Source organism: Carya illinoinensis, chromosome 10 (assembly GCF_018687715.1).
Source record: "Carya illinoinensis cultivar Pawnee chromosome 10, C.illinoinensisPawnee_v1, whole genome shotgun sequence".
Lineage (NCBI taxonomy): Eukaryota > Viridiplantae > Streptophyta > Magnoliopsida > Fagales > Juglandaceae > Carya > Carya illinoinensis.
Window position 1 is genome coordinate 36,947,447 of NC_056761.1, and position 14,319 is coordinate 36,961,765.

The 14,319-nt window shown below is 34.9% G+C and overlaps 1 protein-coding gene and 1 long non-coding RNA gene across 2 annotated transcripts; both read left to right on the plus strand.

Moving 5' to 3' along the window:
- Positions 1-305: 305 nt before the first annotated feature.
- LOC122278700 lies at positions 306-3,177 on the plus strand. Its single transcript, XM_043088884.1, has 5 exons — positions 306-440; positions 785-1,079; positions 1,704-1,768; positions 1,841-2,593; positions 2,710-3,177. Exons 1-5 carry the CDS (start codon positions 306-308, stop codon positions 3,175-3,177), a joined length of 1,716 nt encoding a protein of 571 aa, XP_042944818.1.
- An 8,442-nt stretch (positions 3,178-11,619) lies between these two features.
- Positions 11,620-13,414, plus strand: LOC122279666. Its single transcript, XR_006229649.1, has 3 exons — positions 11,620-11,787; positions 11,874-12,139; positions 12,285-13,414. It is a non-coding gene; the product is annotated as an uncharacterized LOC122279666 (long non-coding RNA).
- Positions 13,415-14,319: the final 905 nt, after the last annotated feature.

The window sequence follows — 14,319 nt, forward strand, 5'->3', positions numbered from 1 at the left end:
TGAATCCAAAGGGCCAGTTACCATGGTGTGTAGTGAGGGATTTTAACGAGATAACATGTCAAAAGGAGAAAAGAGGGGATAGACAGAGAGTTGATGTACAAATGGCTAGATTTCATGAGGCCTTTGTGAGTAATGATCTGTTTGATGCAGGTTTTTGTGGTTACCCTTTTACTTGGAGCAACTCCTTGACTTAGGAGAGGCTGGATAGGTGTGTTGTGAATAATAGATGGAGGGAAGTGTTTTGGGAGGTAAGGGTGGAAGGGTTACCAACTAGAACTTCAGACCATGCACCATTGCTAGTGTCTATGAAGGAATCGAGTGCAAAGAAGGCTAGGAGAGGATTCTCCTTCAAATTTGAGGCTAGCTGGCTCAAAGAGGAGGGGTTTGGGGATGTGTTGAAGCAATATTGGGATGAAAGTCAAAAGCACAATGATCCTGTGGTAAGAGTCCATAAACTTTTAAAAGTATGTAGTGGGGGATTGGTTAACTGGTCTAAAGGAAAAGATAGAAATAGAGTGAGGAAAATAGCTTAGCTCACAAAGGAAATAAAAGAGTTGAATGAAGTAGAGGGATTGCAGAATTATGAGTGGTTAAAGATAAAAAAAACAAAGAAGTGGGAGTTTTATTGGAGCAAGAAGATACAAAGTGGAAACAAAGGGCTAACAAGGATTAGTATAGACTAATGGACAAGAATATGAAATATTTTCATGCTTGTGCTAATCAGAGGAGTAGGAATCAGATAAGGTTAGTTGTGGATTCTCAAGACAGATTGTTGAATGTTCAGGGAGATATTGAGAAAGCTTTTGAAAGTCATTACTCTGGGGTCTACAAAACTGTTGAGCCAAGAAGAGAGGAGATTGATAGTTGTTTGGGGGCAATGGGCAGAAGAGTATCAGATTCCATGAATGAGAAGCTGCAAAAGGAGTTCACTAAAGCAGAAGTAGAGATGGCTCTGAAAATGATAGGGCCTTTGAAGTCCCCAGGACTAGATGGTTTTGGGGCTAACTTCTTTCAACAATCTTGGAGTATCATAGGAGATGATATGAGTGAGGCAGCCCTTAAAGTTCTCAATGGTGATGGTAAGTTACAACTTCTTAATCATACATTTGTGGCTTTGATTCCTAAAATAAAAGAGCCAAGATCTGTCAATGACTATAGACCAATTAGTTTGTGCAATGTGATGTAAAAGATCATTGCTAAAACTTTGGCTAATAGATTGAAATGGGTGTTTGATGAGGTTGTGTCTAAGTGTCGGAGTGCTTTTATCCCTGCAAGGGTTATAACTGACAATATAATAGCAGCCTATGAAGTTTTGCAGACTATAAAAACTAGGCAGAATGGTATAGTGGGAAATATGGCTATGAAGTTAGATATTTACAAAGTCTATGATAGGGTGGAGTGGGTTTTTTTTTTAAATATGTTATGGAGAGGCTGGGCTTTGGAGAGAGATGGGTTAAATTATTATGGGGTGTGTAACGACAGTCTCCTATGCTATTTTGATTAATGGTCAACTGGGAGATACTATCATTCCAACTAGGGGATTAAGAGAAGGAGACCCTTTGTCCCCTTACTTATTTCTTCTGTGTGTTGAGGGTTTGAGTTCGTTGATCAATGAGGCAGTCTAGTTGAAAGGGGGTTAGTGTTGCAATGGGTGGTACCAAAATTTCTCATCTCCTTTGTGTTGACGATTGTATTATTTTTAGGAGGGCTAATTGGGCTGAATGGAGGAAAATTTGTAGTATCCTTAAGAGGTATGAAGGGGCCTCAGGTCAGAGTCTGAACAAACAAAAAACTACACAGTCAAAATGTGAATCAAACTATTAAAAATAGAATTGTGCAGGGGTTGGGAGCTAGAGTACAATCAGACTGTAAGAAATATTTGGGCTTACCTGCCATGGTAGGGATGTCTAAATATAATACCTTTAGAGGGATAAAGGATAGAGTATGGGAAAAGGTGTATAACTGGAAAAATAAGTTTTTGTCTCCAGCAGGGAAGGAGATAGTATTGAAAGTAGTAGTTCAAGCAATTCCAAATTATCATATGAATGTGTTTAAACTGCCAAAGAGGCTTTGCAATGAGATGTTTGCTTTAATGGCTAGATTCTGGTGGGGTTTTAAGAAAAATTACAAGAACATACAGTGGTGTAGTTGGAGTAAGATGGGTAGATCAAAAAATGAAGGGGGTTTGGGCTTCAGGGAATTTGATAGCTTTAATAACGCTCTTCTTGCTAAACAATGTTGGAGGGTGTTGAAATTCCCTCAGTCTATGGCATCAGTGGTGCTTAAGGAGAAGTATTTCAGATATGTTGACATGCTAAAGGCTAATATAGGCCAAAGGCGCTCACTAATTTGGAGGAGTTTGTGGGGTTCGTTGAATTTATTGAGAAAGGGTCTGTTATGGAGAGTGGGAAATGGACATAATATAAGGATTTGGGGAGATAAATGGGTTCCTAGACTTTTTTCATACAGTATTCAATCTCCTGTTAAAGGGCTTCATGCAGATGCAAAAATGAGGGAATTAATGGTGGAGGAGGGTGGAGAATGGAATGAGGAAGTGGTGAGAAACACTCTGAATGAAGAAAATGCTAATCTGGTTTGTAGAATCCCCTTAAGCCAAATAGGCATGCAAGACAAGCTGATTTGGGCTCATACAAAAAATTGTGTTTATACTGTAAAGAGTGCATATCATCTTGAGATGAACTGGAAAAGGAGATTAAAGGAGATGTCTCAGAAAGGAAAGATGAAGAGTGGAAGGTGTTGTGGCAGTTAAAGGTTCCTAGGGTTGTCAAAATGTTTCTATGGAAGGCTCTCATTGATAGTTTACCTACTAGAAAGAATCTTGTGAAGAGAAGGATAGTTGTGAAATCGTGCTATCCTATATGCGAATCTGAAGAGGAATCTATTGGCCATGCTATTTGGAACTGTGTGAGTGCTTCAGATGTGTGGAATGAGATAGAGAGTCCTGTACAAAAATGGGGATGTACTGAATGGGATCTTTTTGTAGTCTGGGCAAAGATGGTAGAGAACTTGTCACAGGAGCAGTTGGAGTTTGTTGCAACAGTTATGAGGAAGATTTGGTTAAGAAGGAACCAGTTTGTTTTTGAGAATGTTTTTATTGATCCTAAAATCCTCTTCAAGCAAGTTGTTGATAGTTTAGTAGAGTTTCAGTTGGCATAAGCAGCATAAGGTAATGGGCAAAGTAGCAGAGGTAGTGCAGTTGGGAGGAACTTGAGTAGATGGCAGAAACTTACACCTAATTCTGTGAAAGCTAATTGGGATGCGGCATTAAAAGAAAAGGAATGGAAGATGGGAATGGGAGTAATAATCAGGGATGAGGAGGGCGAGGTCCTAGCTTCACTATGTGGCTCAAAGAAATGGGTGATTAAACCAAACACAACAAAGATCCAGGCACTTTGGAGAGCTTTAAAACTATATGCAGAGCTGATCTTTGTAAAGGTAGTGTTTGAAGGGGATGCCTTGGGTGTTGTCAAAGCTGTGAATGGAAGGGGGGAGAATTGGGAATGGAATGGACAGATGATCGAAGATATTAAAGTAATCTTGAAGAACAGACCCAATTGAGTAGTACAATATACATACAGAGAATGTAATAATGTAGCACACAGCTTAGCTAGATATTCTTTGAATGTAAGTGATGAGCATGTATGGATTGAAAGTGTACCTGAGGAGATAGTGAAAGCTGTCATTCAGGATCAACTTTATTCTAACTGATAGTGAATACAGAGAGGAGGTTTCATTTTGAACCTCCTTTTCCTTTCAAAAAAAAAAAAAAGAACAGCGTCAGGTTCGTTAGTCTCGAAATGTATATGATATAATGATTTAAATAAAAAAAAATTAGTAATTTATTTTTCTTAAAAAATATATATATAAGTTTAAATAAAGGTAAAAAATTAAGATAAAAAAAATCTAAATTTCAGTAAAAAAATGAGCATTGGTTTGCATCCATATTGGATTATCTATTTACTATCTATATAATAATATATTATTATTAATTTAATAATTTTTTTCATTTTTATTTTTATCACATTTTATTGTTCTACTAATTAAAATATTAATAATAATTATATTCTAATCAAATTAATAATATTAAATAATAATAATTATTATATTCTAATTAAATTAATAATTAATATTATATATTGAGTGTTTTAAGTATTAGTTAAATTTACTTAAAGTTGAATTTTACAATGAGAATGCTCTAAAGCGTTTCTGTTCTAAAAAGTAAATTCATTTAATTTTTTTTTTTTTTGAAAACATTGAAACAAAAAGAAAGAAAAATGAGTACTCTATTAGAACAAAAATGACATGAAAAAGAGACGTCAATTTATATGTATCGTAAAGCTATTAAGGGCCTTTTGGTAAAATAGAATCTTTCATTAAATTCTACAAGAAATCTACACATCAAATGGTCAAGAGCCTTAAGGACCTTTTGATAAAACATAATCATTCATTAAATTCTACAAATGAACTACACATCAAATGGTTAAGAGTCTTAAATGTTTTTTGGTAAAACAAGACTTAACAGACTTAATGGAAAAATAAAAAAAGTTAACGGCAAAAAATAAAAGTTTTTATTCATAGTTAGATAGACACTGATTATAATAGAATATATATATATATATTACTACTTATCATCCTCACATATTATATACTATATTTTTTCTTAATTTTTTTTTTTAATTTTTGTTAAATTTTTTTAAACCTAAACTAATTGAATTTCTTCACTTATCATCCATACACTACACATTTAATAAGAAAAAAAATTAAAAAATTATGTGTAGTGTGGGGTGTATATGGATTATGAGTAGAATTTTTCTATATATTATACCCTCCCTTTCTCTATTTATTTCTCCTACTCTCTCTAAACTTTCTTCTTTCAACTCACAAAACCGTCCATTGAGTCGGGGAAGAAGTTTTGGCTCCTCCTCCCTCTTCCTCCCATGCTTAGATGGTGGTATGGATGTGAATTTCTTATTAGTTCATAATCCCCCTATCTTACTTGGGGTTTGGCTTTTTCCTCATTCCTCATGTAGGACCTCTGCTTCCTCTATGCCTGAGATTTTTGCCCACTATATTGGGTGCCATGCTGTCACATTAAATGTGGCATAGCTTTTGCAGGTCGCGTCTCCTATGGTAGGTGGTGAAGTGTGGCCTTTATATGGGTATCCTGTCAGAGATAGAGCCTCCCACTGAGATCTCCTACTTGCTTTCTACATCAGGCCATTTAATGTAGCGTGACTCTTCTACAAATTATTCAAGCAAAGGTGTGCCAAAATGAGTATTGTCATATTTTTCTATGTTGATCATCTTCTTGTACTGATCTTGGACCCTCTAGGGTGGGCGAGTTATCTTTTGAACTTTGATCTTGGACCAGGCCTAGCCTAGTGGGGGATGAATATACCCCTCCAATCGCTTTCTAATCACCTTTGAACTACACACATCGTACCATCAGATTCTCAATCAACCAGTAAGTGGCAAGAAGTGGTGTCGCAAAAGGTGGGTGAGTATGCTTCACGAGTTGCCCAAAGTAGCATGTTGGCTCCATATGCCACCTATTGTGAAGCTCAAAATGCAACACATGTTTCTCCATCCAATATCTGGATCTTAGATCGTTAAGATTTGACCATCCATTCTCCTTTACAGTTGGCGTATAAGCCCCACGTGCCGATACAATTTTACCTACTTCTTGAATAATTGCAAACTTGTGATCGAATAAATCCTCTATTCCCATTTATATAATTACTTTCACCTACTTCTTTAATAATTGCAAACTTGTGATCGAATAAATCCTCTATTCCCATTTATATAATTGCTTTTCATAAAACTCAGAACTCGGCATACCCTTCTAAATGATTAATAATAATAACAATAAATTAATAAATGTTATAAACTATCTTGAATTGTGTGACCACATTTATCTAGTCGTCAAATGCATAGTGCATAGTGCTAACATAGTACCAGCATAGCGAGTTGGCCGACATATGCATAGTGCATAGTGCTAGCATAGTACTAGCATAGTGAGTTGGCCGACATATGCATAGTGCATAGTGCTAGCATAGTGAGCAAGCATAGTCCCCTTTGTACGCCTATATATATCGTTGAATTTTTTAAGAAATTCATAAGTTTCATAACCTTTCTAAGCTATATCTCTTTCTCTCTCATTTTAAAAGTTTTATAATACGTTATGGCTCTCTCTTTTCTATGATTTCATAACACGTTATCAGCACGAAAGTTCAGACGATTTTGAAGCTAGTAGTCCTCTACTTCAAGTAAGTTTTTCAATATATTTTTATATTCCTGATTTATATATGTAAAAAATGTCAAATCTTACAAAATTGGAATTCGTTGCTCTTGACATTTCTGGAAAAAATTATTTATCTTGGATCCTTGATGCTGAGATCCATCTGAATGTGATGAACCTGGGAGATACAATTAAAGAAGAAAATCAAGGGTCTCTGCAGGACCGTGCTAAGGCAATAATTTTCCTTCGGCACCATCTTCATGAAAGATCCACTTATTTTGTGGAATAATTTAAGGGAGAGATATGAACACCAGAAAACTATAATCCTCCCAAAAGCTCGTCATGATTGGATGCACCTGAGATTGCAAGACTTCAAGAGTGTTAGTGAGTATAACTCTGCACTCTTTAAAATTACCTCGCTATTGAAATTATGTGGTGAAAAAGTCACTGATGATGACTTGTTAGAAAAGACATATACTACTTTTCATGCCTCGAATGTGCTCCTGCAGCAGCAGTATCGAGAGCGAAAGTTCAAAAAATATTCTGAACTTATATCTTGTCTTCTATTAGCTGAGCAAAATAATGAGCTTTTGTTAAGAAATCACCAGTCACGTCCTACTGGTTCTATATCATTTCCTGAAGTGAATGGTACTAGATTTACATCATTCCCAGAAGCGAATGGTGTATCTTTTCAAAGAAAACGAGGGTGTGGACGTGGTAGAGTTAATCATGAAAGTGTTCCTTTTTAATTAATGTATTTCCTTTATCTTATTATACAATATTTTTATATTCTACAATATTTTGTAGTAATGAAAGTTTTATTTATTCTTTTATACTTGTTATAAATTATTGATGATATGATTTATCTAAAAATGGAAATGGAGCATCCCTGAAGGATCGCCCTAAATCAATAATTTTATTGAGTATCTCATATGAGTGATACTTGTACCAAAAGCTCATTATGATTTATGCACCTGAAGTTGCATAATTGAAATTGTGGAAAGAATATATATTTGAATGAACGTATCGAATGTGCTCCTGAAGTAGCAATATCGAGTATGCTCCTGAAGTAGCAATATAAAATGCAAACGTTCACAATATATTCTAAATTTGTATCAGGTCTTTCAGTGACTGAGCAAAATAATGAGCTTTTGATAAGAATCATTATTCACGTCTTACTAGATCTATATCATTCCCTGAAGTGAATGATAATGAATTTATATCATTCTATTCCCTGAAGTGAAAAGAATGATGTGTTTCATTCAAAGAAACTAAGAGATTGGACGTGATAATAAATATCTTTTCGGGCCAGAAGCTCGTATTGGAAAAGCTGTAAGCTTTCTCTTTGAGATGATATTATACAAATTATTGAATCAAATATTATGATGCATCAAAAAGTGATATAATTCAAAATATTTGTATCTTTTCATGGTTATCTTGATCATCCAAAATCAATTACGATAAGTCGAATAATTTTCATATGGACGTCCATAAAAGAACCAGAAGATTATTTTACTATAAAGTTTTACCACCAGAAGTGGAAAGAAAAATTTGCTTGAAGCAAATAAGATGAAATTATTCGATGTTATCTTGATTATCATATGTGAACCAGAAGTTCAGCTGATAATTAAATTTTGGATACAATAAGATAAAAATATCTCATATTTTAGCTGCTAAAATTTCAGCGAGGATTGAAGTCCCTGTAGGACAATTAAGAAATTCAGCAGTATAAAGACATGTATAAAGGCATGTGAGACTTATCGATACAAAAGATAGAGTATCTCAAAAGAGAAAGGCACAAATAATTTGGTACTCCTGAAGAGGCCATTCCCACAAAACAAGCAATAAACTCCATCCAAATTCTCTGTATAAAATTCTCCTATATAAACTCTTGAAGAGTACCTCCTGAAGAGGTTTTTCATGAAAATGTCTTCCCTTGAAGAGGGACAGGTACCTGAAAATAACGAGATCTCGTTACATTTCATGAATAATGGAGAAATTATGGATAGAAATAAAATTGTTGTCGACAATGTATTTCCATATGAGATGGCAATTGACATTACCAGAAGTAATGATGAAAGTGAATCAAGAATCGTCGAAGAATACGACATAAAATATTGGCCAAATTTGAAAGAAACAATTCCTGCAGAATTGATTCACTAGTAAAATATGATGCATCGGGACTTATAGTCCAAACACCTAAATAGGTGATGCTTGTTGAATGTCAGTGGGTATTTATGGAAAGAAAATAAAAATGTGATATATAAATCATGAGTCAGTTTCTCAATTCCTGCAGAATTGATATCACTAAGTAAAATATGATAAATATGGACTTGAAGTCCAAACACCTAAAGAGATGATTTTTGTTAAATATCAGTGGATATTTATATACATGATATAAAAAGTCTGAAACTTTTAATATGAAAATGTGATATAGACATCACAAGTTAGTTTCTCGAAGAAACACTATTGATATGATTTTAAAGTGGTTGAAATCATATTGAGATTTTTATTAGCTTGAAAGTTACCGAGAGTTTGGATATGCATGATTAACTGCATATTTATATGGATCATTGGATCATGATATATATATATATATATATATGAAAATCCCTGAAGGATAGAAAATGTCTGAAACTTCTAATATGAATACATTTGGAAATATGTATTCTATCAAGTTTCAAAGATCCTTATATGATCTAAAACAATCCAAACGCAAATGGAAACAAGCTATTATTGCAGTCTATATATATGATTTAAATGTCATTGAGGCTCCAGAAGAGTTCATAAAAACTGCACATATTTGAAATATAAATCTGAAACCCTTGCGGCTTCAAGGGGAAGATGGATGATGTTATTAGTCATGAAATACCATCTTTTAATACAATTAGTATTTCAGATTCATATTATGGGTTTGATATGAAGTGTGCATTATTAAAGAAGAAATAAAAGGGAGCACACAGAACATCTACCAAAAGATAGAAACACAAATATGAATATTTGTAAAATATTATTTTATTATCTTGAAGCAAGAATTATAGAAATTTGAGACACTTTGCCTCATTCTTTAAACGCTCTTATTCTTCAAGAATCTGCATGGCATCCCTATCTAAAGGGGTGGGCAATCAAAAAGAAGATTTAAGCAAGGATTTTAATTTCCTATTCTCTTGCTTTATTGATTCTATCTTCATGTTGGACTCTAAAAGAAGTCGCTGAAGTATAGCAATATTCTCGTGGAGATTGTCAACTCCACAAGTTCTGGATTGCAGTCGCTGAGAAAATGCGACAATGGATTATGAGTATCGGGTACCGAGACTCACAAGCTCATAGATAGCTTCATTATCTGACCTATGAGTCAGATCATTATATCGCATAATAGCACCTGTGGTAGAAGCAGGTACAACTGATAAACGAGGTGCAGAGTACCTTATATATTGGCCATGAGAAGATCGCTGAGCCATTGTAGGATAAGAATGCAGAAAGAGATTGCAGAGTAAAAAAGCAGTATAATTACAGAAAATTGAAGAAGATGAGATGCGAATGAAGATGAGCTGAATATCTCTTTTATAGAGAAAATTATGATACAACATCTCTCGTGAAGCAAGAGAAAAGAGACAAAATATAGCTTCATAGCTCTGCGTCGCCTAACAGCTGCGGCGCCTGACAGCACGCCTGACACCTACAGAGGAGTTGAAAATCTGCGGTGCTTGTCTGATCTTAAAAGGCTGGCCACCGTTTTTATTAAAAAATGAGGTTAGCGGTTTAATGTTGATGAATTCTCCACTAACTGTGTTATTTACAAGAACTCCAGAAGAGTACAACTCCAGAAGAGTAGTGATGAGCAGAAAGATCCAGTTGTGATTATTTTATCAACATGGATCAAGTCTACAGTTAGTTGGATGTACAGATGCGAGTTATCTTTTAGATACACACAAGAAGATCATTGCAATTCATGAGAAGAAAGTTGAAATTGATATCAAGAAGGTACGGTCGAGTAAAAATCTGGCAGATTTATTCACTAAAGCATTACCAACTGCAACATTTAAGAAGATTATATAGAACATTGGAATGCGGAGGTTTGAAGACCTGTTATCATGCACTACCAACTGCAACATTTAAGAAGATTATGCAGAACATTGGAATGCGGAGGTTTGAAGACCTGTTATCATGCACTTTTCAGGAGAAGTAATGTCTTGAAAACTTGTGCTGATTGTACTCTTTTTCCTTCGCTAAGGTTTTATCCCACTGGGTTTTCATTTGCAAGGTTTTAATGAGGCAATCCTAAAACACTCGGCGATACACATGAATACTGTACTCTTTTTCCTTCGCCATTGGTTTTTTCCCACAGAGTTTTTCCTTGGCAAGGTTTTAACGAGGCATATTCTTTAAATATGGTCATCCAAAGGGGAAGTGTTATAAACTATCTTGAATTGTATGACCACATTTATCTAGTCGTTAAATGCATAGTGCATAGTGCTAGCATAGTACTAGCATAGTGAGTTGGCCGACATATGCATAGTGTATAGTGCTATTATGCACTAGCATAGTACTAGCATAGTGAGTTGGCCAACATATGCATAGTGCATAGTACTACCATAGTAAGCAAGCATAGTCTCCTTTGTACGCCTATATATATCGTTGAATTTTTTAAAAAATTCATAAGTTTCATAACCTTTCTGAGCTCTATCTCTTTCTCTCTCCTTTTAAAAGTTTTATAATACGTTATGACTCTCTCTTTTCTATAATTTCATAACAATAAATAAATAATAGGTGACTGTTTTAAAGTCAATTGTTATATAAGTCCAGGCTATACGAGAATAGTAGTATATTCCGGTGAATATCCCGCGTAAGACCTTTTTTCTCCATCAGGCCATGGTCCAACCTCACGTGTTAGCCATTATTGGATTATAACTTCTTTTGTTGCGCAATGGATAGTATTATAATTCAGATGATCGGGTGACACGTGTACTTAATTTGATTGAAAGTAACATCTAGTTGAGTTTTGTTTTTATTTTGTTTCAAAGTATTTTCTCACGTGAAGAAATTAAGATACCACGAAAAACCCATTCTCTCTATAATATTTCTCATCACAAACAATAAGAATTATCACAATGTGTATATATTGAAAGCTACTAATATATATAAAAACAAATATATATATATATATATATAAACAAATATATATCTTAATATTAATAAGTGCCAATAGCTTGAGCTACAGTATTTTCGTCTAATATTTTTATTTCCAATTTTACCCTTAACTTCATTTCAAAATTACGGACAGTTTGCTTTTATTTCTGTTTTGGTCTTTAGTGGGATTGTGTCATTCAAAATAATTTCAGACCACACAAATCTTTCATTCTCATTTTCGTATTCCTCCCAAGTTCTCTCTCTAAACTCAGACCCATCCTCTATTCTCTCTCTCTCCGTTTTTGAATTTATTTATTATTTTGTTTATGAATTTGATGATCTGTGATTTTTGTTTGCAGAAGAAGGAAAATATCACTCCGATTGGCTTGAAGATCGTGGTAATTTCAACTCCATGTCTTTTTGCTTACTTTTTTCTTTCTACTTTTTTCTTGCTGAACCTCTCTCTCTCTCTCTCTCTCTGAAGCTCACGAACCCAGCTCTTTGCCAAAGCCTCAAGATCCACTCCCTCTGCAAACAATAGGCAATGAAGTGCTGAAATCGATGGTTTCTAACGAGAGAACTGAGAAGCAGCTCCACCAAAATCGATTCCTCCACTCTCTGTGATTTTAATTTCTTTATTATCTCCTAAATTTCCTGCATAATCTTTTCTGATGCTTGGCAGGGACTCAACGAACTGGAGGAAACCGATTTCAGTAATCAAATGGTGGTTCTCGCCCTCTATGAGACCATGTACTCCGATTTGAATTTCTCTCTATGGTTTCTAACGAGAGAACTGAGAAGTAGCTCCACCAAAATCAATTCCTCCACTCTCTGTGATTTTAATTTCTTTATTATCTCCTAAATTTCCTACATAATCTTTTCTGATGCTTGACAGGGACTCGACGAACTGGAGGAAACCGATTTCAGTAATCAAAGGGTGGTTCTCGCCCTCTATGTGACCATGTACTTGCACGATGTAACCACGATGCACCAGATCGTCGCCGACTGGAAGGGAATCTCCGTTTCTGTCTTCTGAGCCCAGGCAAAGCATCCCCTCTCTACGTATCGTACGAGTGGGTCACGACGGCTCGCTGATACCCTCCATCTCATCCATGCTGTTTCCAGCGTGAAAGACCAGCAAATCCAGCGGCTTCGTGAAGACGATTGGGAACTAAAGAAAAAAAAAACATAAAATAAAATAAAAGTGAGGAAAGTCATGGAGATGACCCCACTCTTCACTAACTGTTTTGTCCTTGTCCACGGAGGTGGCTTTGGTGCTTGGTGCTATAACACATCCTGTCCGATGAGATAAGCACAAGCACACGTTTTGTGATAAGAATTTATTTCAATTACGTCACTATCATATTTTTTTATTTTATTTTGTAGGCCCACGCATGCAAGTTGACATTGTGGTTGAGAGAGTGGATGGGTGTTGCTGTAAAGGTATTTTGGAGGAGAATTTCCAGTGAATTGGTAGTTGAGCATGTGAACCAGCATCTCTGTCCTTTTTGGTTGTTGAGCACGTGACAGAAGTAGAGCTGTGATCAGAATGAAAGCATGGAGCATTCTCTACCCTGATGAAACTTTCATAACCTTGGACCAGTGCTTCAATGATTTTCTTGTCAAAGTGGACAGAAAGTCTATCAGTACCGATGAAATTACTACCACAAGTCCCATGGCTGAATCTATGGCAATCACTGCAACATGTGCTTGATCATTTCACAACTAGACCACGAGGGCAAAGTGTTACTCTTCCAAGATTAATTTTTTATTTTTTGTGGAAAATAATAGTACATAAATATGGAATTCAATTTGCTTATGATGATTTAACATGAATTCCGAGTGATTATTGGAATTGCACTTGTTTTGGCTGAAAAAACTGCTACTGATGTGAATGGGGCAGGGCAGTGGATTAAATTTAGAGGCATGGGGTCTCAACCATAAGATGTACTCATTAGTCTTCAACATGTGCAATGCACAGGAAAGACTGATTTTATTAAATAAAGAATACTTTATGTTACTAAAGTCAGCATATGTTGAGAGATCATATAATAAAATAAAGAATATGAATATTGATCTTAATTAATTGCTTATCCTACTCCACTTACATAAATATCATGTCCAGTCCACATCATATTAACCTTTTCCATATTTCTTTCAAAGAAAGTAGATGAACTTGCTTTTCACTATAATCATTGACCATAAAGCTAACGGCCATTGTAACTCTAAGAGCATTTATCCCTACGAGCATTAACATTTGCTTTGCGTTGGTATGAGACACATGATTTTGAAGTTATTGCTTGATTTTCCAATTTTCTATACATATATATCTCTATTCTAAATTTTCAATAATCAAGTTCAAAGACTTCAACTAAACATAAATTCAATACGGTTTATTAAGTGTTGTCAATTTCCATCTTCTCTCCTTTTTTGCATTTTGCTATCCTACTCCATTATTATTATTAATAAAATGATTACTTAATAAGATCTATCCAACTGAATCCTATTTAATCAAACTTTTTGTAATATCGATGTTTCCATCTCAAAGTTGGGAAATATTTTTTTACAATCCACTCTCACCGATTCTCAACTAATCCCACCAATGCTCTAGATCTCTCTTAGCCGTAATTGATTTGTGATAGTTTGTACAAAAATGTTGACAAAAAAATTCATCTCTATTTTTAATGTCTAAACTAATTAAACGACATGTTCAAGTTGATCTGACTGATATATATCTCTATTCCAAATTTTCAATAATCAAGTTCAAAGACTTTAACTAAACATAAATTCAATACGCTTTATTAGGTGTTGACAATTTACATCTTGTCTCCTTTTTGGCCCTACAAAATGACAAACTAATTTATGGAGGCCCCAAATAACGGGACCCATGTGTTTGTACAGATAATTCATGTATCACTGTCTCATAGCAA